Source organism: Prionailurus viverrinus, chromosome B3, assembly GCF_022837055.1.
Source record: "Prionailurus viverrinus isolate Anna chromosome B3, UM_Priviv_1.0, whole genome shotgun sequence".
In the NCBI taxonomy this organism is placed as follows: domain Eukaryota; kingdom Metazoa; phylum Chordata; class Mammalia; order Carnivora; family Felidae; genus Prionailurus; species Prionailurus viverrinus.
The window spans coordinates 119,279,142-119,306,465 of NC_062566.1; the positions used below are offsets into that span (position 1 = coordinate 119,279,142).

The 27,324-nt window shown below is 38.5% G+C and overlaps 1 protein-coding gene across 6 annotated transcripts in view; it reads left to right on the plus strand.

Annotated features, from left to right (window-relative positions):
• The window catches only part of NRXN3 (neurexin 3), a 1,506,001-nt gene that overhangs the window by 699,103 nt on the left and 779,574 nt on the right, over nucleotides 1–27,324 (plus strand). For all 6 annotated transcript variants that reach the window (XM_047863767.1, XM_047863768.1, XM_047863771.1 and 3 more), the window contains exon 11: nucleotides 12,829–12,948. In XM_047863767.1, coding sequence (XP_047719723.1) covers nucleotides 12,829–12,948 — 120 coding nt within the window. The remainder of the gene's footprint in view (nucleotides 1–12,828; nucleotides 12,949–27,324) is intronic.

Consider the following 27,324-nt stretch of genomic DNA (forward strand, 5'->3'; position numbering starts at 1 on the left):
AAGATGGTAAATGTGTTTTATCCCCACTGTCTGGGGTACATAGGCCAGAATATATCATATGTTTTGTCAAAGTCATTGATAATGATCTTTCAAGATCCCTAAGTAGTAATTGTATTACTTTCCCTTGTATATCTAAGTGCAAAAACTCCAAAATTATTTTAAAAAAGCATATTAATCCCCTACTCTGCCTCTCAACTGTTTATAGTAAGAAAGAAAAAAATCTTGAACTATGTTTTGATTTTATGTCTCTAATATATGCAGAATATATACTTCAGAAGTTAAGCTCATTTCCAGACAACCTAGCCAACATCTGGCTATGACTTGCAGCCTCTTAATTTGGGCTAGGAATTTTGAAATAATGTCTGGTTCTAGTCTCAGCTGGTAAATCTCTCTTTCTATCTTGAGGCCAGCTTTGCAGTGAGACCAAGGCATGTATTGGCTGGAAATGCGATTCCACGATGCAGATGGTAAACATCTGAGAGAAACACACGTGCTTCATTTCAAGACTGGCATGAATAAATAAAAAGGACATTGGTTTGGTGCTTTTTTGCTCACAGCCATTTGGGTTTCGCTATATTCCTACAAATCAAACAAATGGAGCTCTTTGGAGTTCCCAAGTCACCTTCATGCACACGCCCAGTTCTAGTGCCACATTCCCTGGTGGCATTTTCTGCAGGTTACAAGGAGTGCTCCCAAGTGACTCTTCCATACTTAACTCCTAGATGTTCAGAATTACTTTTGTGGGCTTGGTCTGGTTGTGCACACGTGTCTTTCAGTCTGGCCACACACTACCTTTATTTCTTGATGTTTATCCTGACTCATGGAGAATCATTTTTCTGGACCATATGCCTTGGGGTTGGCTGTGTGGATGTGGGAAGGCTCTTGTTACCACTGCTTCTGCTTTGTCAAGCCCAGTGTTCTCCCACCCCTGCTCTGCTGACGTGGCTCTGATGAGGCCTGCTCTGCCCTGGTCCATGCATCACCTGTCTGTGCTGTCTCTGGAGAACCTGTAGAGCATTTTGATTGTCTTTTTGAGTGATGTTGGTTATGCCAATTGTATTTTCATTTCTGTAATGTTGCCCTGGTTTACTCTACCTGTTACTAACCTCTGGTTATTGTTTTCGCCTTTTCTGTTCTTTTGCTAACAAAGTTGCGTTGACCAAAGCTGACCTGCAAGGTAGAGAAGGTTCTTGTTCCCATTACCACTTTGGACTGAGAGATTCCCTGTGTAACCCTCGGTATCTTTTCTTTAAGCGCCTCCAAGCTGTCACACCTCTTGGACAGCATCAGTTTTGGGGAGGGGGCTGAACCCCATGTTCTTCAGAAACAGTGGCAGAAAACCCAGATCAATGAGTGCAAAACAACAAAAGCAAGACTTTTTAGGGATGAGAACATGATTCCATTTTCAAGGGACTAAAGAGGTTTAACATCATCCTATATTGTGACAACTCATGAACACATTAATGCACTTCTGGAAATGGTTAATACCTCTCCAAGTAGTTGCCGCGGATGGGTTGGCTCTTCTTGATGTAGTCACTAGAGGAAGGCAACACTTGGAAAGAGAAAAAGAAAAAAAAAAGACCACTCCAGTTCTTAATTTATAATTTTTTGGGTCGGGGAGGTCATTCCTCAGGACTTTTGAGGGCTTGGGCCTTATGAAAGAGAATGTCATTTTCTCTTAACTCATTTTAAAGAAATATTTCTAGGCATTTGGGAGATATCAATGTCATTAAAACGTTCTAGAGATTTATGTTTCCTATCAGGGATTTTGGTTGAGCACTTTAATTTCCTGTTTTGTGAGCTAAAGGAAAAAGTACTCTTGGGGAAGAAGAGGATGTGTCCGTTTTATCCTGAATACCCTTTAAAAAGCCTGCTTGTTAGACGTCAGTGAATATCTCCCACAGACACTGCTTCTTCTACCATTTGGAGAGGCACCATCCAAAGTCTGTAACAGACCACTGGTCAAATTGTGTCAGGCTACTTGACTCAGAATGGCAAACCAGGAAGGCATTTTAGGCATCTTTCGGCTGATAGTTCAGCAGGGGATTGAGCGTTGAATGGCTTCTGCGAGTTTGCAACCAGAAAAAATTGTTAAAAGTAGTTAACAGGGTAGCTTTAAAAACTACTGCTCTTCACCTAAAGGATCATTTACTTTGCTGTGACTTGCTGTCTGTTATGTGGGTAACCAATACAAGTGTCCACCTCTTGGGCGGACATCAACTAAATGAGGTCTTTCTCTAACCATTTTTCTATAACTTTTTCCATCACTTCTTAACAGATTTGCATATATGCTGATATATAATAAAATTAATGAAAACAACATACACTGGATTAGTATTTTGAAGTCCAAGGTAGCTGTAAAATAGCTTTCCATTTTTTTTCTTTTTATTGCTTGCTTTTTTTTTTTTTTTAATTTTTTTGCTTTCAATTTCAAAGAATGTTAAGAGGCCTTTCAGTATTACTAAAGGCTATTGTTTTCAGAAATTCTGCTCCTTGTCAAAATAGGTCTACCGACTGACACTCTGTAATGGAGGAGGGGGGAAGGGGATAGGATTTAATCTTCAATAAGATATAATCCAAGATTGTCAAAGCTCGTTATGATCAGATTTATTAGATACAACTAGAGAACTGTATCTCCTCCCAGACTTTATTCTTCACGATAAGAACTATGCGTATTTTGAACCCCCAGAATCTAGCACAGGCCTTTTTACATAGTGGCTCCCGATGTTGCAAAATGATCTTAAATTTGCCATTCAAAGGAAAAAGGGTTTGTAGGAATCCTACAAAGAAATGGTTGATTTCTATGCCTATTATAAGTTATTAGCCAAAGTATAGTACAGGTTTAGGGACATAATAGTTTGGAATATCTCAACTTGCCCATTTGTAGAATCAGTGAAATCATCAGTTTTTTCATGTTATTACTGTATTGACCCAAATGCTCTTCCATTCTTGATGACTGGACAGTCACTTTGTGGCAGGAGCTGTTATCCTTTGTAATTATTTTGAGTCATTGTACTCTTTCCCCATATTGTGGCAAAAGACCTTTAGGATGTAAATGCCTTTTACTTTTTATTCTCCTGACATTGGGGTTTGGATCATTACTCATGCTGGCTCTTTTAGCTACAACCTGTGGGCACAGATAGTACTCATTACCATGAAGTGTGGAGGGCAGTAAAAACATATGACAAAGAGATGAGAGACAGGTTGAAATGTAAAGGCAAATGGTATTCAGAAAACACTATAATAGTGGGGTCTAGGAAGTGGCATGATGAGTCCAGACAGATCAACTGCCTGAGTCCTCTTACCACTGTGTTTGGGGTGGTGTCATTTGTGTGATTGTGTTAAGTTTAATGGGAACATACCTACTCCTATGTATCAGGCACTCAGCTGGGCACTGGGATTACCAGTGCGATACAGCTTGACTTCAGATGCATTCGAATGGGATCTTCCAGGAAGGACAATGCAGAACGAACATTGATTTTCTAGAGGAGAAGGAGCATGCTGTGTGAACACAGAGGAGGGCTGCTGGACTATGGGGGTTGGATGGTCATGGTAGGTGCTCAGGTGTATTTCTCAGGCAGAGTTTGAGCCAAGTTGGAAGGATAACATGTTTGAGGTACGTGACAGGTAGAAACACATTCAAGAGTTTGGCCAGTCTGAGGACCAATGTGAAGCTCAGTTTGGCTGAAATAATTTGCATATGGAGATGTGATCAAAGGTGAAGCTAGAACATAGGATGGAGGCAGGTGATGACTGCCTTTTTGTGTGAGGAGTTGGGCATTACCCTGAGGGCACTATGAGGAGGACAGAGACTTGGTCAGCTTTCATTTTATCAAGATCACTCTGACACCAGGTGGAGAATGGATGTGAAGGACAGGAACTGAAAAACAGAGCAGAGTTAGGAGGGAAGTAGCATGTTCCAAGGTTGAAGGAATAGGCTTGAACCTGATACTTGTTGCTTTAGGTGGCTAAGGAGGTAAACATGTTTCTCTCCCAGAGGAGACCTCTGAGGAATGAGGAAGAAAATAATCTTTTTCTCCTGGTTGTTTCCTTTCTACCCTGACTATGTTACGTGTTTCATATCAGGAGGTACCCTGAGATTCAAGGGTCCCTTGAATACAGTGACAATATCTATGGACCTTTCAGAAGTAATTTTCTAATTCCTTTTTATTATCAGAGGGGTATTCCTAGAGATATCCCTTAAAAGCTGTCAAATAAGAAAGGGGTCATACAACTATGAGAGAAACATTAAATTTGACCTGTTGGTAGTGAAACAGATGAGTTATAAACTATAAAAAATAAAAGAATAGCTTTTTATTGGGGTGGATGATTAATAAGAATACGTTTCCCCACTTTCCACTATAATTCCCCTTAAAAGGCTCTATTTCTTGTTAAATATGTAATAGCTTCTTTTCTAGAAATGTGATTTGTTCTTCTGCCCAAATGGTGGGCAGGTGGATTGGGGGTACCAAGAATTGATTAGATGTGGTTTTGAATGTTTTGTATCTTGCATAAGTCAATGAATGTATGGGGCTTTGATGCCTTAAAAATGTGAGGATTGTTTTAAGTAATTTTAGGTAAGAGTTGGCATCAAACGCTTCAACAGGTAAAGGGAATTTAAATTCTCCAACTTTTTTTTTTAATGTGAGAAGTATAGTTCCCCACTTAATTTTCCCCAAAGCTAAGGGCTTTCTCATATTCTCCATCATATTTTACATAATAAAATGTAGCATTGGACCTAATAGAAATCAGTCTCTTAGAAGTGATTTGCCGGGCACCTGGGTGGCTCAGTTGGTTGAGCGACCGACTTTGGCTCGGGGCATCATCTCACTGTGTGTGAGTTCGAGTCCTGCGTCGGGCTCTGTGCTGACAGGAGCCTGCTTTGGATTCTAGGTCTCCCTCTCTCTCTGCCCCTCCCCCACTTGTGCTCCATCTCTGTCTCAGAAATAAATAAACATTAAAAAATATTAAAGGAAGTGATTTGAATTATAGGAAATAATGAAACACAGGAATTAAATTTGCCTTTTGTCTCTCAGCACTGCATGACAGAGGCTTCTCAAAAGAGAACTGGGCAGTTAGGACTTACTACCTTAATGTGCCTTGATTCTGGACTCCTGACCAACTATACACCCAACTAAAATGGATAGAAATTGATTTTCCTTTCCAACAGAGTTGATAATACCCTTCATTGAAAGTTTACCTAGTGTATACATATGCCAAAGACTTGGTATATTGTGTCTCCATTGTGACCATGACCTTGTGACCTAAAGATGACTTTATAGGGTTTGCATATGTTATCTCATTTAATCCTCACATCATATGAGGTAGTGATGATTTCTATCTCTATTCTACAGATGGGTTCAGAGAATTTAAGTGGCTAGCCCAGGGTCACATTGCTAGTAAGTGATAAAGCTAAGTTTTAAAGCCTATGACCTCTTTCCTACTGTGCCAAAGGGTGTGAGTCCAGACTTTCCTATTTCTGTAGCAGAGGCACCACATAGGTGACCAAATGGTGCCTGAGAACGTCCTCTAGCTGATTTTATGTTAGATGGTGTCTATGTCAATACTATTTCACTAAGTTATAGATGATATTTGCACAATGTTATTTAAAACAAAGTATTTTAAAATCAGCTATCTTTTCATTGAGCTTGCCCTTTGAAACCTCTTTTCTCTCTTTTTAGAAATGCCCTCTACTACCCCAACACATCACTACACCAGTGCTGAGAAAAGAAGGGAAATTAGAAAATGAGGCCTCAGTTTACGTTTTTCGGGGCAACATTGACTTTTTGACAAGCTTTTCATTATTTTAAAAAGAAAAAATGATCTAATCATTTGACCTTTATGGCCCAGGCACCCTCTGAAAATAGGGTGGATTGAGCAAGAATATTTTATGATTGTAGACCTTGACAAATACTCCATCAGAAGCAGTCATCCACTGCTACCCCTCCATTGTCATGGAAGTGTCACATGAATAAATTGCTTTACTCAGAAAGTATACATACTTTGCAGTTCAGTGACCACCAAGGGAAGTGCTGTACTAGAGCTGGTACCAGTGTAGGAATTTTCAGGAATTTTGCACACTGGTTGACATCATGTAACATGTATTAGCTTGAAATTGGCCGTAGTGGGAGAATTTTACATTATGGAAATCAGGTTATAGAAATGTTATGGATCAGGGTTTTGTTGTGGTGGTGGTTGTGGTTGTTAAGTATTTACCTACACAGAACTGATCAAAGGCCATTGGAGGTAAAGTTCTCATGAGGGCATCTTGGTTTCAACCAATGTCCATGCCCATCTTGACTTGTTTTATACTCAGTATACGATGAGAGGGCTGGAGTGATTGGAGCAGTTTTAGTAATACCTCTGTTTTCCTCAGTGTCCCCAAAATGTTAGATTTTATTATTAGTTTTTTTCACTCCTCATCCTAACCAAGTGACATTTTTGAACCCTCATTTGAGAAGAGGAAACCATAAACACCTGAGCATGCTTGCTAGGTGCAGTTGTGATGCCTTTCTGAGCACGGGAATTGCCTTCAAGACAAAAAAGTAACATCTTGGAAACATGGCTGCTCTTGGGTCTTTCTGCCAATGAAATTTTATAATAATATTTAGGACCCTATTCTCTGACTTTGCTTAATCTTCTGTAAAATGGGAACTAGAGCGTTCACTTCTCAGGTAGCTCTCTATGAAGGACACTTGACACATTTAAGGATCATTGCTTTCTTATTTTGAAATTAAATAGAAGTGAATTGGGTTTCTGCCCATTAAAGGGGATGAATCTTATGTTGTCTGTAAATGACTATCTTCAGAAAAGCCAAGAGAACCCAACACTATAAATATAGAATCACTCTGGGAGCACAGAGGGATATTTGCTTCAAGGACCAAGATTTATGTGCAGCTAACTAAGACTATCCCTAATGTCACAAACACCGTCCCTGAAGCTTCAGCATTTAAATCCTTATATTTTAGCAGTTGAGACTATAGATTGCTCAGAAAACTGGTAAGGGTCTTGTGCATACATGCACATACACATGCACAAATACATATATCTATGTGTATTCATCTTGTTTTTTCCATTCTTTCTTCTTCTTCTTTCCCACTTGATTACTGCTCACTCCTTCTTCCTCTGTGAAACAATGTAAATTTGAAAATGTAAAAGTACAAAAGTTATCAAGAGTAGAAAATAAAGTTGCAGGTGACAGATGGGATCTCTCTGGACAGTCATGGCAACTCTCATAAGTCTCCTCCCACAGTAGCTCTACTGGGTAAGGGACAGACAAACCCTTTGGCTGGCACAGAGGTCTACTGTGATGATGCTTCCACATTCAGATTTCACTCATAGATTCTGAATCCTTTGACAAACACTTCATGTTTTGTGATTAAAGACAATGGATATTATTAAACCAGCCTTGCCTCATGCCTACCACTGGGCCACCACTCTTGGCCCTTTAGCATAAATGGATGTAGCAAATCAGAACAGATGTATCATTCCCGGACTCCCCTCATCACCAATCTTACCACCCCAATATGGCCAAGACAGCTGGTGCTAGTTTAGCAATATCTATGTTAAATTGGAATGTTTGAGTCATAGGTTTGGTTAAGTGCTACTTGGGCAATAATAGAGGGAAAATACACTCTAGTATAAGTGTCCTTTGCTTCAGGCAGCACTTTATCTCAAGGACTTGCAAGTCATAAAAGACAAGTCTGTCAACTTTTGGTTTTCTAGACCATGAAGAGGAGTTGACTGAATCAGTTTGCATGTACTGATTTTGGCAGTAACAGGCATGAAATGACTGTCTGAGACAGTTCTTAAAGAGAAAAAACCAATCCCAAGTTCAAGCAGAGTGATGGGAAATTTGTGGCAGCCGGAGGTATCATCTGGAAAAAAAAGAAGACTCAATGTGATGCTTTTTCTGTGAACTAAAAACAGAACTGGGAGTTAGAAACTGAAGTACTAGCATCATTGAGGGCTTGCTTAGTTTTTTCATGGTTGCTTCTGTTGCCTTGTCCCTTCCTGCTATAAAGATGTTGCTGCCTTTTCTCCAAAGAATATGTGGCAATTTTAGTGAGAATTGGTTACATATCAAATGCAAAAGTAGTATTCATCATCTCTATACAAGGGTTTCCTAAAGGTTTAGTACAGTTTTAAACTATTAATAATAATTTTGAGAACTTCTAAATATATAATTCTGAAAGTTTATGTTATCTTAGAATATTTGAAATTTTAGGCTGATTTAGAAAATTGCTTTGGACAAAATTATTATTGAGTTCTTAGGAATATGTTTTATTTATAAGTATGCATTTGATACAGATTTTTGTTCTGGTATTATATATATTTGGACAAACTAGATCTTCTTGTTAATTTTAATTGAATTTTGAATTGAAATGGCCTTTGGGAATTTTTCTCAAAAAAACATACATTTTTACATTAAAATGTCATCTTTGTCTGGTTGTAGATTAGAGATACCTTATTTAAGTTTCTCTCGTTAATCCAATGGGAATATGCACATGCATGCATGCACACACATGCACAAACAGACACACCCTCTGGCTTACACATATCCATAGAGGGTAGGTGGCTCAACTATGGAGTTGGGAAACTTGGGTTTGAGACCTTACCCTGCTACTTGTTAGGTGTGGGGCCTTGCCAAACAAACAAACAAACAAACAAACAAAAGGCACCTAAGCTCCTATTCTATGTCTTAATTTACTTTTCTAAAATCCTTTCCTTTCAACTTGATCATCAGTGAAAAAATTCTTTTATTTTTGTAATTTTTTAAGTTTATTTACTTATTTTGAAAGAGAGAGAGCAAGCAGGGGAGTAGCAGAGAGAGTAGGAGGAGAGAGAGAGAATCCCAACCAGGCTCTGTACCATTAGCACAGAGCTCCATGTGGGGCTCAAACTCACAAACCATGCAATCATGACCTGAGCCAAAACCAACTGAGCCACCCAGGTGCCTCCAAAAATTCCTTTATTTTTGAAGTTCTGGATATCTTCCATGAGAAAAACATTCCTCTGTTCTAATTCTTTAATACTTTTAATTGTAATTGCTTCATCATGTGTTTATGAAGATTAATTGAATTAATATCTGAAAAGCACTTAGTACAATGTCTGGCACATAAGAAGTGCTGTGTAAATCTCTTGTTATTGTTACATCCTCTCTCTGATTTGTATAAGATCATTTTATATCAGTGGTGTGCGTTTAAAAGCATCGTTGAAGATTTTCTTGTTTTTTTCAGAGCATTTTGGTATGTTTAATCTCTCTCTCTCTCTCTCTCTCTCTCTCTCTAATTTTGGAGACCCTGCTATCTATGAAAAATAGATAAAGATATAAAATATAATCTGTTCAGGGAAGGATGTACTTTAAGGAGTTTGAAATAAGAATAGGAGCTTATATTTTCATCTAGGAAGTGTTTTAAGAGTCTAGTCCAAACTCTTACTCATTCAGCAGTTCGTACTGTCCTTGGACACTGGGGACATAAGAGTTCTTGTCTCAATATCTGGTGAGATCGAATGAGTTTAGTAGTTAAATCAAGGGAGGAAATGTGGTCAATTAAATACCACCATCACCACCACTACCTCCCCCCAAAAGTGGTTCCAAGTAGAAAATTGCTTGTATGAGATGATATTGGTAAATTTTACGGATAAATTGTTAGTTAGGAAAACCTCTTGGCTTTGAGTCATAAAAGAATGGCTTTTTTTCTTGGTTCTTTTGTTCTTTTTTTATTTAACATTATTTTCTGAGCTGTTGCTTTATACCAAAAATCTGCAGGAAGGACATTTCAGGCTGTAGATAGAGCAGACCTTGAAGGTCTGTAGGTAGACCTTGAAGGTAGGGATGGTCTTGAAGTGTTAACAGCAGAGGTCCTAGGATATAAGCAGGTCTCAGAAACACCCAGAGGGCTTGTTACAGCTCAGATTCCTGAGCCCTGCCCCTAGCCAGTAACTCTGGGTGGAGCCTGAAAAGGTACGTGTCTCACAAGCTCCTAGGTGATACAGGTGCTGCTGACTTGGGGCCCATACTGTGAGCACCGCTGTGGTAGAGAGGAACTGGAAGGAGAAAGGGATGGCGGGAGCACTAAGAGCTGGGGGCCAATAGTAGGAAATGAGGCTGGAGAACGGGGCAGGGGCCCTAGGGTCTCAGCCTTGATAGGAAGTTCAAGTTTAGTCTCTCAGATAAATGAAAAGTCATTGAAGGTTCTTCTGGTCCTCCCTCACTGAAGTGGCTCTTGCTTCTGAGGTGATTACAGTGGAGTCAGTCTTCGAGGGTTATCTGATTCTACATGGCAGTCACCCCTTCGTGCATGTGAAACAAATCCTTTGGTATTTGAAAATAACCTGTAATTCCCTCTGTTTTGGGTTTCTGACCAACCTTCAACAAATAGGACAGGTTGCTCACTTTGCGGAACACAGACATTCACCCATGCTCAGGTTTTGACTGTATGAGACATAGGCAAATTGGAGTGCTGTAATTCAGACCAGCCCCACATTTACTGAAAATGCTTTCTCTGTATCTGGCACAGTAAACTAATGCAGCAAGGATATAATCAAAGCACATTATGATTTCTAACAGCAGGCAGCGTTCAATCTTTTGGGGACAAATACTAAAAAAAAAAAAAAAAGAAAGAAACAATTAGAGGATTATATAGGCAGAGGACAGCACAATGTGTGATAAAGTGTTAAATTGAGTATTATCAGATGTAAATGTTAATGATGCAGATAGTAAGTGCTGTGGCCACTAAGAAGCAGGAGAATTGTTTGAAATTAGTAGGGGATATTTTATACAGGGGAGGCATTTGAGCTGGTCCTTGGAAAATGGTGAAAATTTATCTAGTTAGAGGGAAAGGCAAAAGCGTGGAAGAGCCTTTGTCTTCAGATTCAGTCAACATGCAAGGAATTATTGTGTTTTCCCAAAGTTTTTGCTGTTCTGCCTTTCAAGGGAAAGCCTGCCATGTGTTTCTGATTCTTGAGTACAATTGAATTACTAATCCATTGTCTGCTAAGAGCTGTTTGGTCAGGGAGCCCCGTGGACTTCTCAGAAACTTTTATCCTTTGAAAGAAGCTGTCCTGATTTGCCATTGTTAATGAAACTTGTACTACACAATGCTCAAGTTTAAGACCCACTGAGAACATGACCATGAACCTCCTTTCATCTCCACATGGGGGAACCACATGGCATATAGGAGCTGCAGAGACCCAGCAGCAGTGCTGCTCCCCTAGTGTTAGTAATTGTCTTGAACTTTCTCATGTCATATCCTAATAGCTTTGTATTAGGAGTGACGGTCTGTACCGCTTCCACCCCTCATGAATAAATACAAAATGTCTTGCCACCCAGAAGACAAACCCTTTGTAGTCACGAGTCTCTTTTGAACATGCATCCTTAGGACTCTGCATGCATACATTTCAACATTCTCTGCCTGTGTGAGGCTTTGCTTGGAAATTGTGAAATGTGCACTTATTGCAGTGGATATATTTTTACTCTGGCAACTGCTTTTTTTGCATCAGATCCTGAGTAATACATTAGATGAGTCAAAGGGCTCACCTCCTTTGCTGAGGCTCTCTAGGAGTTTTTCCTGTTAGCTCAGATAATTCCAAAGGTGCAGGTTTATATATATAATCCCAAGGTTAGGCAGAAGATAGAAATGAAAAGGAGAGGATGGTTAAAGAGAGGCCCCAGACTGACCTAAAGAGAAATTGTAATGGTAATTTGTATGATAAAAATCACCAAACTTTTTCAATTGCTCACTCATATCCAGAAAATATTTTTGAGAATGGAGTACTTATATATTGCTTGCTTATGGAAGATACACAAAAATAGAAATAGTAAAAAATTTTAAATAGTTAATTTCTAATATTCCTATCCTTCAAATAATTTTCTTTTGCATCATTTGGCATATGAACGCTGCTTTTGAATACACTTTCTTATAAACCTTTAGCAGCGGCATGATGCAGTATACTGGTTTTCAAATTTTAGGCTGTTTCACAATTTCCTGAAAGCTTGTGCAAACACAAATTTATACCTGTTTCCTAGGTTTCTAATTCAGTAGGTCTGGGGCCCAATAATATGTATTTCTAACAACTTCCCAGGTGATGGTCTGAGAAGTAACCCTTTAAAAACAATTAATGTAGTTAAGAGCTTGGGTCTCAGAGATAGTTAACCTAAGTTGGACATCAGGGTCTTTTCATTATCTAATATGTGACCTTGGGTAAATTATTTCACTTGTATGAGCTTAGTTTTTTTTTTCTTTTAATCTGTGAAATGGATGGTCATAATTACTTACCTCTTTGTGTCACTGGAGAGCGTAATAAGATACTGTAGACAAAGTGCTTAGTACCCAGTACTTACCACCTACAAAGCACCAATACATGTTGGCTGCACTTTTCTCCTCCTCTTCATATCATCAAACATTTTTTAATGTCATAAAGTAAACTTTAGGGACTCTTATTCCTTAATTCATAAGAGTGATGGGAATAAATGTTTCTGCTTTATCATTATACAGTTAGACCATGCTCCAAATGAAGTATCTTTCTAGTTGGATGGTAGAGATGAAGCTCTTTTGCAAAGTCTGCCTAAGAGAGAACAGTGTGTTCAGCCCTCTCCCTTATGTGTGTAACTGTTGATAGTTTGTGGCTAAGTGTGTATTTCTGTAGTCTTTTGTACATACTGACTCTTGTTGCATGATATAGAGTTGAAATTTTTGGCGGTTGTGGTTTTGAGTCTTTGGGGGCATGAGAGTAGCAAATTCAAGTGATTCCTTTGAATTTGGTTTATTATTAACACTTCTCTCTCCTTTTTTCTTCTCTTCCCCTCTTCTTATGAATTACTAGGACCAAGTACCACCTGCCAGGAAGATTCATGTGCCAACCAGGGGGTCTGCATGCAGCAGTGGGAAGGCTTCACCTGCGACTGTTCCATGACATCATATTCTGGAAACCAGTGCAATGATCGTGAGTCCAACCTTTTTATACTTGTGATTTCTTTTGCAGAATTTAGAGGTTTGGAGAAACCTTAAGGGGCAATATGTAAAAGGATGGCTCTTCTGAAATATTTGTAAGCAACTTCCTCCTCCAGAAACTTGGAAAATAAAGGACTGGTGCTCTTAATGGAAGAGCAAAGAGACATTTCTTGCTTAACATTACTGGATGTTTTCCCATTTGCCTACTCCCTGTGTTTCTTCTTTAGATTAGATTGTGTGTGGCTGAGCAGCAAAAAAACAATTCAGCCAATATTTTTGCTCTAAGCAGTTTAATTTCCATTAATTAAGTCATCTGGATAACAATTTTGAGACTTTCCCATTTGCATTGTCTAGAATTCAGAGGATGTTTAAGGAATGTAGCTATTTTCTTCAAAATTCTGAGTTTAGAGAATTTCTTAGATTTTCCAAATGATGAAAATGTTCAGAGTTTATTATTTTTTTTTCTAACTAGAGATGTTTAAAGCATTCTCAGGGGTTTTGCAAATGTCAGAAATTTCCTCTGGCTAAGTTTATTAATATCTATTTGGTTTATATATACGTAGTAATTCTGTTTATGTATGATTTCTATTTTGTGAGTATACTTATATGTATGTATCTGTGAATGTGGTTCATATTGGAGGAGGGCTAGTTGTTATCTTGAGCATTAGCAATGCCTCAGGCGCATGAGCTGATTTAATTCTAGAAGACTGATTTCATGAAGTTGATTCTAGAATTGATGGTGGAGATACTTCAATACTGTGGGAATCTATAGTCTGTGTTTTCACTTCCTTTTTGTGTTATTTTCCTGACATGGCTATTTTTAAAGATGAGCAAACAGCTGAATTTTCTGAATACCTATTGCAAAGAGATGTGTTGAAAGCCCTGACCTAGTGGGTCCTGCTAATCTTCAGATTTTCTAAACGTAGCCTTCAGGGTAGGAGTTTATTTTACAATCTGAACTTGTAGTCAGTGGCCTCTTGGTTTTATTTAAAAAAAAAAAAAGACGCATGGTGTTATCTGAGCAAATACTAAAGTCATATTATGGTTGCCTAAGTGGGAGCAGGCACTGATTATACTGATTACGTATTTATTTGGTTTTCCTTGAATACTTATTTCTCAACTTTTATTTTTTCATGTGTGTGGTTGCCTCTTGTTCTGTTTCCCATATTTCTCATAGTTTTTTATCTTCATATGCTTTATCAGTCTCTTAAGATATACCTGGAGAAACAAGTGGGGACTCTATCGATGTAGAGAGAAAAATATTTGATTCTCATTCCTCTAACTGTAAGCATATGGCTCTCTATCTGTAAAGCAAAAGGCACAGTATTTACAGAAAGTTTGACATCAGGTTGTTCTTTTCCAAGTACTTGGTATTATTGAAAGTCCTGTGTCCACATTGATAATTTGGAAATACTGTTTAACTCAGAAATAGGCAGTTATGGACCCATCCAGAATATCTGGGGAATGGTGCTGTATGCTCTTTATTTTTCCTCCAATTTGCCTGCATAGGACTCATTAGGAGAGCTCTTTATCCTAAATGGTGTTATAATGCTTTTTTATCCTCCCAAGTTTATTCCATATCATAAATACAAAGCACTCCTGGTAGAAAAAAGTCAGGACGAGACTACACATAGAAAAGACAGAAAGGTAAGTTACTCTAACTGCAATGAAAACGCACACTCTTCAGAAGGTATGTATACATGTTTTTCTCATTGACAGACTTCTTTCTGCCGCTCATTCCCAGGCATGGTTTTCTGCTAAAAATCAACTAGGATTCTTTCTAGCTTTCTGTGATGTTTTTCTGACTTTATAAAGAGCCCATTGTGTCTCAGTCCAGAATGAAGACTGGTTGCACTATCTGACTCAGTTTGTCAGTGTATAATGAAGTACTAGAATGGGGGAAATGGTCAGCTTTTTTTTTGTGGCAGCAGCACCTTATCCTTCAAAACCATATGTGAGATACCCAGGCCTAGGGTAACGTATTCTGGATTGTATTCTGCAAACAAGTGAGTTGAATTTTTTTATTGTAGAAGACCTCTGAGCCCAAGTCATTAAAAGAAACTGCTCACCTGGTCTGCTCTTGAGAGCAGACCAGGGCTTCTGTGATTAGATGACTATATAGAAATGTGAACAAGTACATTTTGATGGCAGAATGTAAGGGATATACACAATTTAGATATACTGGATATTACTATAAAGCGCAGAAATAAATTTTTAATAAAACCAACCACATGCATCATAGTGTTGGGTTGTACAATGGATGTCTCTGTATCCAATGATTGACATTTAAGGTTGCTTAAAATTGTACATTGGGTGTCTATATATCCAGTGATCGACATTTAAAGTATCGGGGGGAATTTCTTTTTTTGTAACTAGCATCAGAGCCAATTTGTTTCACCTAAAAAGTCAACCTTACCTCTTTACATCATAGATCCTTACTTTCTATATCAACCTTGACCTTTAGAGTTATGCTATGCTGCTTTATCTCACAAACATCTTCAAAATTAAGTTACCTGTTTGATATTCTCTGGGCTTGTGTTAGCAAATTCTTGGTAGCTTAGCTTGTATCAGGACATAAGCCTTCATTCAGTATCATTGGCAGATTTGAACAGAACTCATGCTTATCATTGGTGAAGGCCATGGGGAAAATTGCAAAGAAAGGGGAAAAGATAAAATAAGTGAATGGAAGAAGAGGGATGATGAAGAAGAAGGAATGTAGAGAAAAGCAGGATTGAGTCTGGTGTGGAAGAACACAGAGGCCATCAGTGATTGCTTTGGTAACATGTATTTCAAGGTGGCCTGCATTTGACCTCACAAACAGAAATAGAGCATTATATTACAGTTGGAATGTCATGAAGGAAATCTGACCTTTACCCACTTTTTAGGAGTAGTGTATTCTATAGAATGTTGCATATATTTAAAATACCTTGAATTTCCTACAATGCTGTCATAGGCCCCTGTGGTTGGTTAAGGATTCTGTCTAATGGCAAAAGATAATTTGGGGGGATGGGGAGAAGGTTTGGATCTCTCATTTTCCATGAGATATTTTTCAGGATAGCAGATTGATATCAGTTAATGGAAGTGAAAACATCTCAATTTCTTACTGCACATCCAAGAATAGAAGCTTGTTTAATAGGAAAATGCTAGGTTTTGATATTTTTCAAAATAAAGGGTTCAGTTCAATTCATCATGGATAGAAAAAATTACTTATATCTGAGCATGATTTGTGAGTTCCTAAAGAAATGTTTGCATTTTAGGGTTTTCCAAATTTTTTCTAGCATTGATTCCTTCATTTATAACCTTTGGTTTTTCTTGCCTGTTTGCCAAATTGAGTGTTTGCTTGACAACTTTGAGGTGCTGTCACATAGGTATCACCCCCATGAGTAGAGTTTACATTTAGAAACCGTATCTCATTTAGTATAAGTAGACCTAGCATGGATGGGTTTGACTTTATTCCGTCATGTTCTATGAGAGCATGGTGGGTTGATGGAGGCAGTGGGGTGAATTTCAGGTTCAGTCTTACAGTGTTCAAAGCTGATACAGTGATTCTGGAGGTGTGGTGTGTATTCTCCATGGCTGATTACCTTGTGGAAGAGTGACACTGTTGTGTTGGATAGAAAACAAAATCATCTGATTGGAAACCCAGGCATAATTGATTTACTAATTGTCTTATGTAGTTTTAAGATAGGATCTTCTACCATTTTATGTAATAGCAAAATCACAGGGAGTTTCCTTTAGGTGACTTTTAGGGCTGATTTAAAACTATAATGGGCAAAATCATCCCCAAAGTAATTTTGAGTTCTTGTAGGATCCACTAAGATCTACGGAAGGACAAGAAATGGCATTATCCAAAGATAATCTTCATTCTAAAAAATTCAAAACAGAGAGGGCTGACTTCTCACAGGGTGCATACCACCTGAATGCCCACTTAATGACACAATGTTGGGGCTACGTTTTAAGAAAAACAAAAGAAATGGAACCTTACAAAGGTTCTTATAGGGATATTCATTTTGGATATTGGGTTCTTACTGGTATTTAAAATCGGGACTAAGAGCCTGGGAGGTTTCAGTATGTTGTAGCCATCACCCCATTGGACAAATCCAGAATCCCTCTCCTGTAATGTGGGCAGTGCAACCTATTGTTGAGTTCCTCTCTACACAACACCACAAAATGTTGCACAAAATCCAGCTCACTGGCAAGTACCCACACATATACAAAAACATTGGCATTCTGGGGATCTTATGAAAACAGCGGTTTTAAATACTTCACATCAATCCTTACTACCAAAGTTACCTTGAGGCATGTTTATGCTAACTGGTTTCAGTTGTGTAAAATTCTGGGGTCTCATTATTGCTTCAGTGCCCTGGAAAAGTGAATGTGGAACAGTCTGTGGCATGTGAGTGCTTAAAACACAGCGAGGTACTGGATTTAGAAATCAGATGTTTATAATGGCTTTGGGGGATAAAGAAATGTGGGTCCTCAGCCCACCCCCAGCAGCCAGCTACCTGTGCTACATTGCTAGTCTTACATTGTGGGCTACTTGTTGGAGAAATTGCTAGGTTCACACTGGCATGTTATAATAGATGTTCTTTGCTTGCAACAAATCAATAGCAAGCAGCTGTGGATCGTGCAGACAGTGGAGTGTGAAGCGCCTTTTCAGATAGTTTTCTGCTGGAGTGGCTGTTAAGCTGCACTGTTGGCTATTGATTGGCCTTTTGCTTTTTATTTATTGTGTGGGTTTATTATTATTTTTTTTTAATGTAGGTTGGTGTATTGATTAAATCTGTTAAAAACACATTTCCCTTTCAGGCTTTAGAAAAAAAATGAGCAATATATGCATTACTTAGTGTACAAACAAGACGACAGACATGTGTATGTTAATTCTGTCTCTTGGGTCCATATAGATACACTGGCCTTAGTTATGGGTCTGGGTTGTTATTTGAACAGTGATAATTCTCAAAGTAAAAGACTACAGTGTGTCTGTGTTTTCAGTTATGTGTTTAATGCCTACCTGTGTTTTCAGCCTCTGCCTGTCCAGTAAATAGGCCATGTCTGAGAATTTCATTATTAAGATTGTTATTTGATGCTTAGGACACTTTATCATTTATTCATTCGTTCACTCACCAGACATGTCTTATTTGCAGATAATGATCATGAATAAGATACATTCCTGTTCTCAAAGACATTACATTCTAATGGGGGATGATGCACATGGAGGTGCTTCAGTAGAAATATAAATCATGTGTAGTGAGGGCTCATAAAGTGGAGAGGCATCAACTGTCCCTGGGTTTGAGACTCCAAGAAGAGCTGCTGTTATTAAGAAATTTTTAATCGACAAATGAGTTTTGAAAAATCCGTAAATCCTTCGTAAGCATATATGGTAAGAAAGAAGGTCAGAAAGGAAAAACATCATTCCAGCAGGCAGAGAGAGAGACAGAGAGAGAGACAGAGAGATAGAGAGAGAGAGAGGGTGGGAGGGAGGGGCAGGGGCAGGCTATAGCCAGTGCTAACATTCTGGCTGTTTACTTCCATTCTTTTTTCTAAGCATTTGGATGGTTAAGATCACATTCTATATAAAGTTTGTGCTCTGCCTTATTGTGTTTAACATTGCATGATATACATTTTTCAAAGTATAAAAATTATTATATTTTCTCATTTCCTTTAGTACATTATGGTGCTCAATTCTTTGGGACAGAACTCTCCATGTTGAGTCCTGGATGAGAACTAATTGGCCCAAATCTTTTTTTCATGGAACCATTGTTGGACATTTATCTTAGAAATGTAATTAAAATGAACTAAAAATTTTTAAAGTTGACTTGTAATGTATATAACTTATTAAATTATAAAAGGGAGCATAGCCATTAACTTAATTAGCTTTACAGTCAAAGTCCTTTAAATGCCAATGCTCACTCTTAACACTGACATTGAGTTTGTCACTTAACCTCTTGAAGCTTTGATACAGCACAGGGAGTATGATAGCACTTAATAAATAGAAGTAGTGATAGTTTTTATTGTAACTAATAATATTTGACATTTGTCAAGTCCTTATATGTTCCTGACACTCTACGAGGACCTTTATAAAGATGTCATCCCTTTAATCATCAAAGACCCGAAGAAATGCTATTGTCCTGATTTTAACAATGGGAATACTGAGGTCACACAAGAAATAGCTGAGTGAGGACTTGAATCCAGGTTTATATGACATTAAAGCTCACATTCTTATTAGATTTGCTACCACCTTGTCGTTATTAGAAATAATAATGGCTTAACATCACTAATTACTAGAATGCTTAAAATACCAGGTGGTCAAGTCTTTACAGACACCCCAATAAGAATGTAGGGTGGGAAAAAGAGAACTTCTGTGTTCCTGGTTGTTAATTTGATTATATTATGGAATTTTGAACACTTTAGATATTTCTGCGTTAACACTAAGATAAGGCTTTTTAGTTATAATATTGTTAGATCTTACAGAATTAGAATTAGAATATCTCCCCATATCCCCAAATATTTATATTTTTATTCTCTGTTGATCTAGATCTTCTTATTTCCATTGTTTTACTTTATTGCAATCTCCATATATGTCATATGGCATAGTGAATGAGACGTCTGATGTGGATTGGATCGCCTGTGTTAAAATCATGACTCCGGGGGCATTGGGGTGGCTCAGTCAGTTAAGCATCCGGCTCTTGATTGTAGGTTAGGTCTTGATCTTAGGGTTGTTAGTTCAAGTTCTGTGTTGGATTCTGCACTGGGCCTGGGGTCTGCACTGGGCATGGAGCCTACTTAAAAAAAAAATCATGATCCTGTCACTTAATAGCTCTATTACTTTGGAATGAATTAATTAATTCCTTTGTATCCCCCCAATATGGATATTTATAGGTCCTATCTCACAGAAATGTTGTGAAGATGAAGTGAATTTATAATTATGAAGGTCATAGCCTATCTAGAACTCTTGCCTATTCTTTGACATAATTTTCAAAAGTTAAAAACTTGACTCATACAAATATGATTTTCATGAAGTTAAAAACATAACTCTCCTAAAAATACAGAATGAATATGTGCCAAATTTATTTAACTCCTTTGTGGGAAAAACAACAAGATGGTAAAAATGTAAACACTGTGGCAAAAGAATATTTGAAGAACAAGATATTGATAGGCGTTAAAAAATATGAAATATTTAGATTAAGTATAAAACTGGTGAATGTCTCATAGTGAAAAAACCCTTAGCCTTTGGTGTTATCTTCTCTACCTACCATTATATCTTTATTGAACAAAAACTGACAGCCTAATCATCAAATAGAGTTTGGGGCCCAATTAATCATAAATATCACTGTCAAACACAGGTACATTTTCCCATAGAAGTATGTATTTCACAGGTGGTCTTATTAAACAAGGTCCTTCTATAACATTGAAGGGATGTGTAACTCTCAGCTTTTTTTCTAAATTTTGGATGATTTTTAATAACACTAGTATGATCTATTCAATTTCAAATCCTTTTTCTTTACCTTGAATACCTCTCACATACACAATTACCTTTTATTTTTTAACCATTTAACTGGGTAGCAAACACTGTGCTGAATTTGTTGTGTCATCTTGTCATCTTAACAACCGTAGAAAGTAGATACTATTATGATCCCGGTTTTACAGATGAAGGAGCTGAGACATGAAGAAGTCAAGTGATCTGCTCAAGGTCATAAAACCATGAGGTAGGGGGACAAGGACTCAGTTTTATTTGTCTGACTGCGAAATCTGAGCTCTGGACAGCTGATGTCTCTGAATTCCTCAAGGAAAGCTTCTTAAAGAGAATACATCTGAACCCATAGGGATTTAGATTTACCTTAGCCATGGAGCTTGACTACTTCTGTTGCATCCATTACACTGTAATTTTTAGTATTTACATTCTTATTTGGTAAGAGGGACGTATCTTAAAACTTTTTTACTTCATTTTAAATAAAGGCTTCATTAGGATTGATCTGCTGGTGTAATAAGATCAGAAGTTACATCAAAGTGCCATTTTGCAAGTTTGGTAGGTCTGGGCAGGCAGGGGCTGAGTCCAGAGAAGTCACTAAGGCTGGAGGAGCAGCCTGGTGCCGTAGGAGGCAAGATCCAGAAGGTAAGACGGATAAAGAGCCAGCAGGACCTAAGGTAATGCCTTTAAGTTACTTCTTTGCATCTGTTTTTGATTCCTGGACCCACAGATATTTATGTAGCTAAAAGGATGGCATTTATTCCCAGGGTCTTCTAAGAGAAAGGATCATGGTGCTGGTATTCTTGAAAGCAGTTTGATAGATGTGGGTTTTAGCTTGTTGTCCTTGGGAATCACTCATTTATGATTTCCCTTGATATCAGGAAGGGACAATTTTATAACACAAAATCTCTTGTATTGCTGATTTTAATACAGAAACTACTCAGTGAGAGCCAGGACTAATGGCAGCTTTTGTGTTGTATATCTCTCCATGAAAATGAGCTGAGACTCACAGGTAAAACATTAATTTCTGCATATCTCAGCTGATACTTGGACCTATGGTTCAAGGAGAAATAGTGTCCACGACTCAGGGTCCTATCAGTTACCAGACATTATTGTGAGTTGTTGGAATCTGTAACATCACTAATTTCATTTCAGCCATCTTCAGGATGCTTGTATTCGTAGGCCAATTTTATTACTTATGTTTAATTACAGCCCATTTATTTCTGGTGTGCCTGGCTAGTTACTTATTGATGGTGATGGCAATAATCCACTGAGAGCCTATTGGTTCACAGAAGATAATTTTATATTACCTTGTTAGTCACATACAGGTACAATTTTCATGTATTTTTCAATATAGACTTATAATTTCCTACATTTATTTCGATATATATTTTTATTTACATGCAAAGGCAAAAAATATGTAAACTACTTTCTCTTGTAAAATAAAGGTAATAAGTATAATTTGGTTTCCTTCCCTGTTTTTTTCAGGGTGGAGTGCATTTTGTGATTGAGGGTAAAATTTGCATTCAGCAAAACACATGGATCTTAAGTGCATGATGACAAATATTTACAACGATGTAACTAGCGCCCTAGTTGAGATAAAGGACAGTTCCATCTTCCTACAGAGTTCCCTTGTGCCCCTCTTATCATTCCCGTTCTCAAAAGGGACTGTTCTTTTAATTTGTGTCAGCATCTTTGAGCTTTGTCTCTTCCTGAGTGTGTATCAATAGACTCATATACGATGCGATCTTTTGTTTCTGTTTTCTCTACCTACATGGAATGTTCCTTCCTTCCTTCCTTCCTTCCTTCCTTCCTTCCTTCCTTCCTTCCTTCTTTCCTTCCTTCCTATGTATTTACTTTGAGAAAGAGAGAGAGGGGCAAGCTTGGGAGGGGCAGAGAGAGAGAGAGAGAGAGAGAGAGAGAGAGAGAGAGAGAGAGAATCCCAAGCAGGTTTAGTACTACCAGTGTGGAGCCCAATGCAGGGGTCAAACTCATGAACCATGAGATCATGACCTGAGCAGAAATCTAGAGTAGGATGTTTAATCTACTGAGCCACCCAGGTGCCCCCCTCTATAGAATGTGTTTAAGATTCACCCATGTCACTGTGCATTGTAGCTGCCTTGCCCTCTCCTGACCCTTAGCTCTTCTCATCTGAAGGAATCTGCAGGTCTCTGCCTGGGGACCCCTCCCTGCCATGCCCTTGCTGTTCTCTCAAGGCGGTAAGCTGGGGGCAGTCTTAGCCCTCACTTTGTCTTCTTCCTGTCAGGAATCCCTGTCCTTTGTGTGATGTATTGCAAACCATCATCTCACAACCATTGTCTTTTTCTCCATTGTTTCAAGCTGATTATAGATCCAATCTCAGTTATTCTAAGTGGACATCACCTGTTTCTTTTTACCTGTCTTTACCTTTACACTTTGAGATTGGGGGTGGGAAGGAGGAAGGGTGATCTCTTAATACACCATGTGCCATGCTTTAGCTTACAACCTCCAGGGATGAATTGAGGCTTTGCATGAGTCCCAGAACGGCCCTGGCAGTGTAGAATATTTCAGGACCTATGTTTTTGTTTTCTGGGTTTTTCTTTGGTGGGGGGCAGAGAGAAGATCCTTCAACTCTAGCTATAGATGTTCTGCAGTCAAAGAGCCTTCTGCAGCCATAGAAGCTGCACAAAGCTAGTTACATACCTGCTAATGTGTCTCCGTCAAGCCTTTCCTCATCTGAGTTTCTTTTATGAGGTCCCCATTGCTTTTTCCCTCCGTCCCTCTGATAACACTTGATTAAGCTCAGTGGGTGCAGGGATTGATTTGGCTCTTGGAGCTAGTTGTTCCTATTTTCTTTACCTAGAATTATAGTTTGTTTTCTCACCTAGCTTTATCCTGTGGATCTTTGCTGCCTGATCCATGTCTCTTTGCCAAATGAAATTAAGAGGTGTTTTCAAACAAACAAAAAAACAATTGAAGACTTCAGGAAAGGGGAGGCTTCTATGCCAGGGAGTGCTCTGGCCATTGACTGTTCTTATTTTGATTTTTAGATGCTGGTGTGCACTTATTATTTTGATGCATGTCTACAAAAAATGAGGGGGCTTTACATTGTTGATGCTTTTTAGTTTTAACTGGTTTTTTTTTTTTGACAATTAAGGTTACACAAGATCACTGTTGAAAATCTGTAAAATGCATGAAAGTGCAAGGTAATAGAAAAACTTGCATAATTTTACCAATTATTTATATGACCTTGTTTCAGAATATTCATGGTGTCAAGTACGGAATAGATGTTCAAAATATATTTGTTGGATGAATGACTGAGCCTTGCATATTTGCAAAGTCTGAGTTGTGCAGTGGTCCTAGTGTTCTTTTCATGAAATGAATAGCATTTCTACCAGGACTAGGTGTTGCCTTGCCAGAAGGGATGCTTTTAGGCATGCAGGGATTATAATGAGCATCCCAATATACAGTTTTCTTGTTCAGATATAAAATGAAATTGTCAAGATGTTTTCACTTCTTTTCTCTCTTGTCCTTGTCCCTTCTGCAGAAAGCCTTGCCAGTTCTGAACAGTTATACATAGATGTATCTACCTATAAGTAAAATGGGCTTTGTAGTGGATTTTAGTTGGAAAGCAAAGACCCTTATAATGTATATGGGTAAGGAGCTTCTTGGTTTCCCAGTTTTTTTTTCTTTCTGTGGCATCTACTTCCAAAGAGACATTGTAGTTTATTTCACATGATGAGATTTCTTATAATGGCGTACTCTAGAGTGCTAGTGTGAAATAATAGAATTTTTCTATGTGGACATCCTCTGTCAATTTCTGCTGAGTTTCATGTTGCCCCAACTAGTAACATATGACTGAAGCATTTAGATGCACTGTATACTGAGAAATATAAAACAAAAATTTCTTGATTTTTGTACACTGTGGGTTGAAAATATTTTAACTCTCTTTTCATGATAATTCAGCCAAACCTAGTAAACTCTTTGCAAGAACACTCAGGAGCATTGATAGGAAATGGTAGCATCTGATTCTGGGTATTATTTCACTGGATACCTTTTGTAATTTGGTCCCCAACTAAATATAAATTGCAGGTTTACCCATATATATGAGTAAAACTAAACACATGTTCGTGTAAATAAAAAGAAGATGTGTATGTATATATGTTATAAATAAATACGAATTTCCTTTAGGTTTTTTTCCCCAGTTCTTAAAGAATTTTTCTATCCAGATGTCTTCGTTTTTGTGACTTACAGTTTTTTGTGAACTTTTGGTTACATCTCATCAGCTGACAAGTTGTGTGTATCTGTAATTATAAAGGTAATATGTCTTCCTGGGCCACAGGTGAGGTATCTCTGTCCCTTTGAAGATATTTGGCCGAAAGCCCCTTCATCCCATGTGTATACTCAATATTTGGGGTACGATTTTATCTCTGAAAAAGGATTTAGGCAGGGATCTGGGTTTTACTTACCCTTCAGAATAATCTTTCTCCTCTTGCTACCTAAAATTCCCATATGGCTTCCTCATGCCTGCACTCAAGTGTATCATCTAGTTAAAACTCACATCAGTGCCCTGGCACTGGGGGGCCTTTGGAAAAGGGCCTGCAGCTCAGCAGACATATCATTACACATGCCTCTTGTCTCTGACTCGTGAAAAATCCTGAGAACAGGGAAAATGGAAAAGAATGTATTAAAACAAGTGAGTTTAGCCAAACAAACTCTCATTGTTGGTAGAGGCTTTATTCCAATCCCCACAACACACCGCATGGATTTCCAACATCTAACTTATTTAATTTGCATTTGGATTAATTTAGCATATTTTCCTATTACATAAAGTTTAATGAACAATAAACACAGCTATAACCAAATCTCACAGCTATTTCCCAGTGTGGGGTAGCATTTTGCATTCAGTTATGTTTGGTTTCCTAGGAAATATTTGACTGTAGCTGTATCTCCTAAAGCTGCATCTCTTGTCACATGGAATGTTTTGGTGGCAGATCCTTCAGACAGAGCAAATCAGGAAGGAGCCTCGCATGCAAATCTGCTGAAGCCATGGATGTGAAAATGCACTGGGCAACATTGGGTGTGTTATAAATGCTGCTCCCTGCTGCCTCCCTTGGCAGTCTTTGGGCCCCCTGTTGCTGGCCTCCTTGATTTTATTTCTGAAATCTATCCTGTTTGCCAGTTGCAGATGGATTTTCCCAGAGTACTTTTTTTGTCTTATCACTCCTCCACCCACGAACCTCCAGTGGCCCCTCTTATAGCCTAAATCCTATTTTTGGCTTTCAAGGTGTTCAATAATCTGTGTCTTACAATTTGTCTCTTCGACCACCTTTCCTTTCATATTCATGACTGTGTGCCCTCTAATAAGGCCAGTGTTCTCATCATCGTATGTCACTGTCTCAGCATATTCTGTGATCATCATTCCCCCATGCCCTTACGGATCCAGTTCCTCCCCCTGAAAGGTTTCCCTCTTCTTGACCTGGCTTTAGGGTGCAGCCCAAGTCTCACCTATTGCCCTGAGCTTTTTCTGACCACTTTAGTCCATACAGATCTCTTTTCTAAAATCCCATGGCATTTGTATTTAGAACTGAGAGACAGCATGGTTCAGCCTCTATAGGGGGATTAGTGTGGACTTCAGAGTGAAAAAGGTGGTTTCAAATCTTGGCTCCTATCCTTCTAACTAGGTGACCCTTGGAAAGTAATGCAGCACAACCTCACAATGTGTACCTTGAAAAAGTCTCAGTTTGGTTAACAGGATTAGAAGTAATAGATGTAAAGCAGTATTGACTCAGGAGAGCATTTTTTGTAAGGTTCCAGGTAGCAGCTTCAATTTAAAATGTAACCTTCCCAGTGCCTGGGTGGCTCAGTTCGTTAAGGGGCTGACTTCGGCTCAGGTCACGATCTCATGGTTTGTGAGTTCCAGCCCTGTGATGGGCTCTGTACTGACAGCTCAGAGCCTGGAACCTGCTTCAGATTCTGTGTCTCCCTCTCTCTTGCCCCTCCCCTGCTCACACTCAGTCTCACTCTCAAAAAAAAAAAAAAATTAAAGTAACCCTGCCATTATAGAAAAATGTCACCCATAAATAAAATAAGTAGACTTTTGAGTAGATCAATGATCCCATTTGTTGTATATTTACCCTATTTCCTTGAGAACCAATTTGCATATATTGTGGTGGCTGTTTTACTCTAGAAACTATAGGCTTGAGCTGTGTTGGGTGGATGTGAGTGGTAAGGTTTCTGGGAATTGGTTTTCAAGTGGCACTCATATGTTTTGTATGTTCTAAATTTAAATGTAAACGTATTTCTGATTATGGGTCTATATAATTCAACTAAAACCTAGGTAAGTTTCAGAGGGCTCTGCTACCTTTCCTGTACATACCTTGATTTTTTAAGGTAGTACTTGCACAGGCTCCCGAGAGTGTACCAAGGGATTCTGGTGCTTTCCATAATCTATTATCTTATTTTTGGTTCTGTCACAGAGTAGAAGAGAATCACTGTCCAGGAATCTTTGGTTCTTGTCACTTATAAGACCAGGGGAACAGGGGCGCCTGGGTGGCTCAGTCGGTTAAGTGGCTGACTTCAGCTCAGGTCATGATCTCGCGGTCCATGAGTTCGAGCCCCGCGTCGGGCTCTGTGCCGACAGCTCAGAGCCTGGAGCCTGTTTCAGATTCTGTGTCTCCCTCTCTCTGACCCTCCCCAGTTCATGCTGTGTCTCTTCCTGTCTCAAAAATAAATAAACGTTAAAAAAAAAAAGACCAGGGGAACAAAACTGTAATCTCTGTTGGCTCCATTATAACCATAAATATTAATACATAATCTTTTTAAAAAAATATGTATTTATTTTGTGATAGAGAGTGAGCATGCGAACTCAGGAGAGGGGCAGAGAGAATCCCAAGCAGGCTCCATGCTGCCAGCACAGAG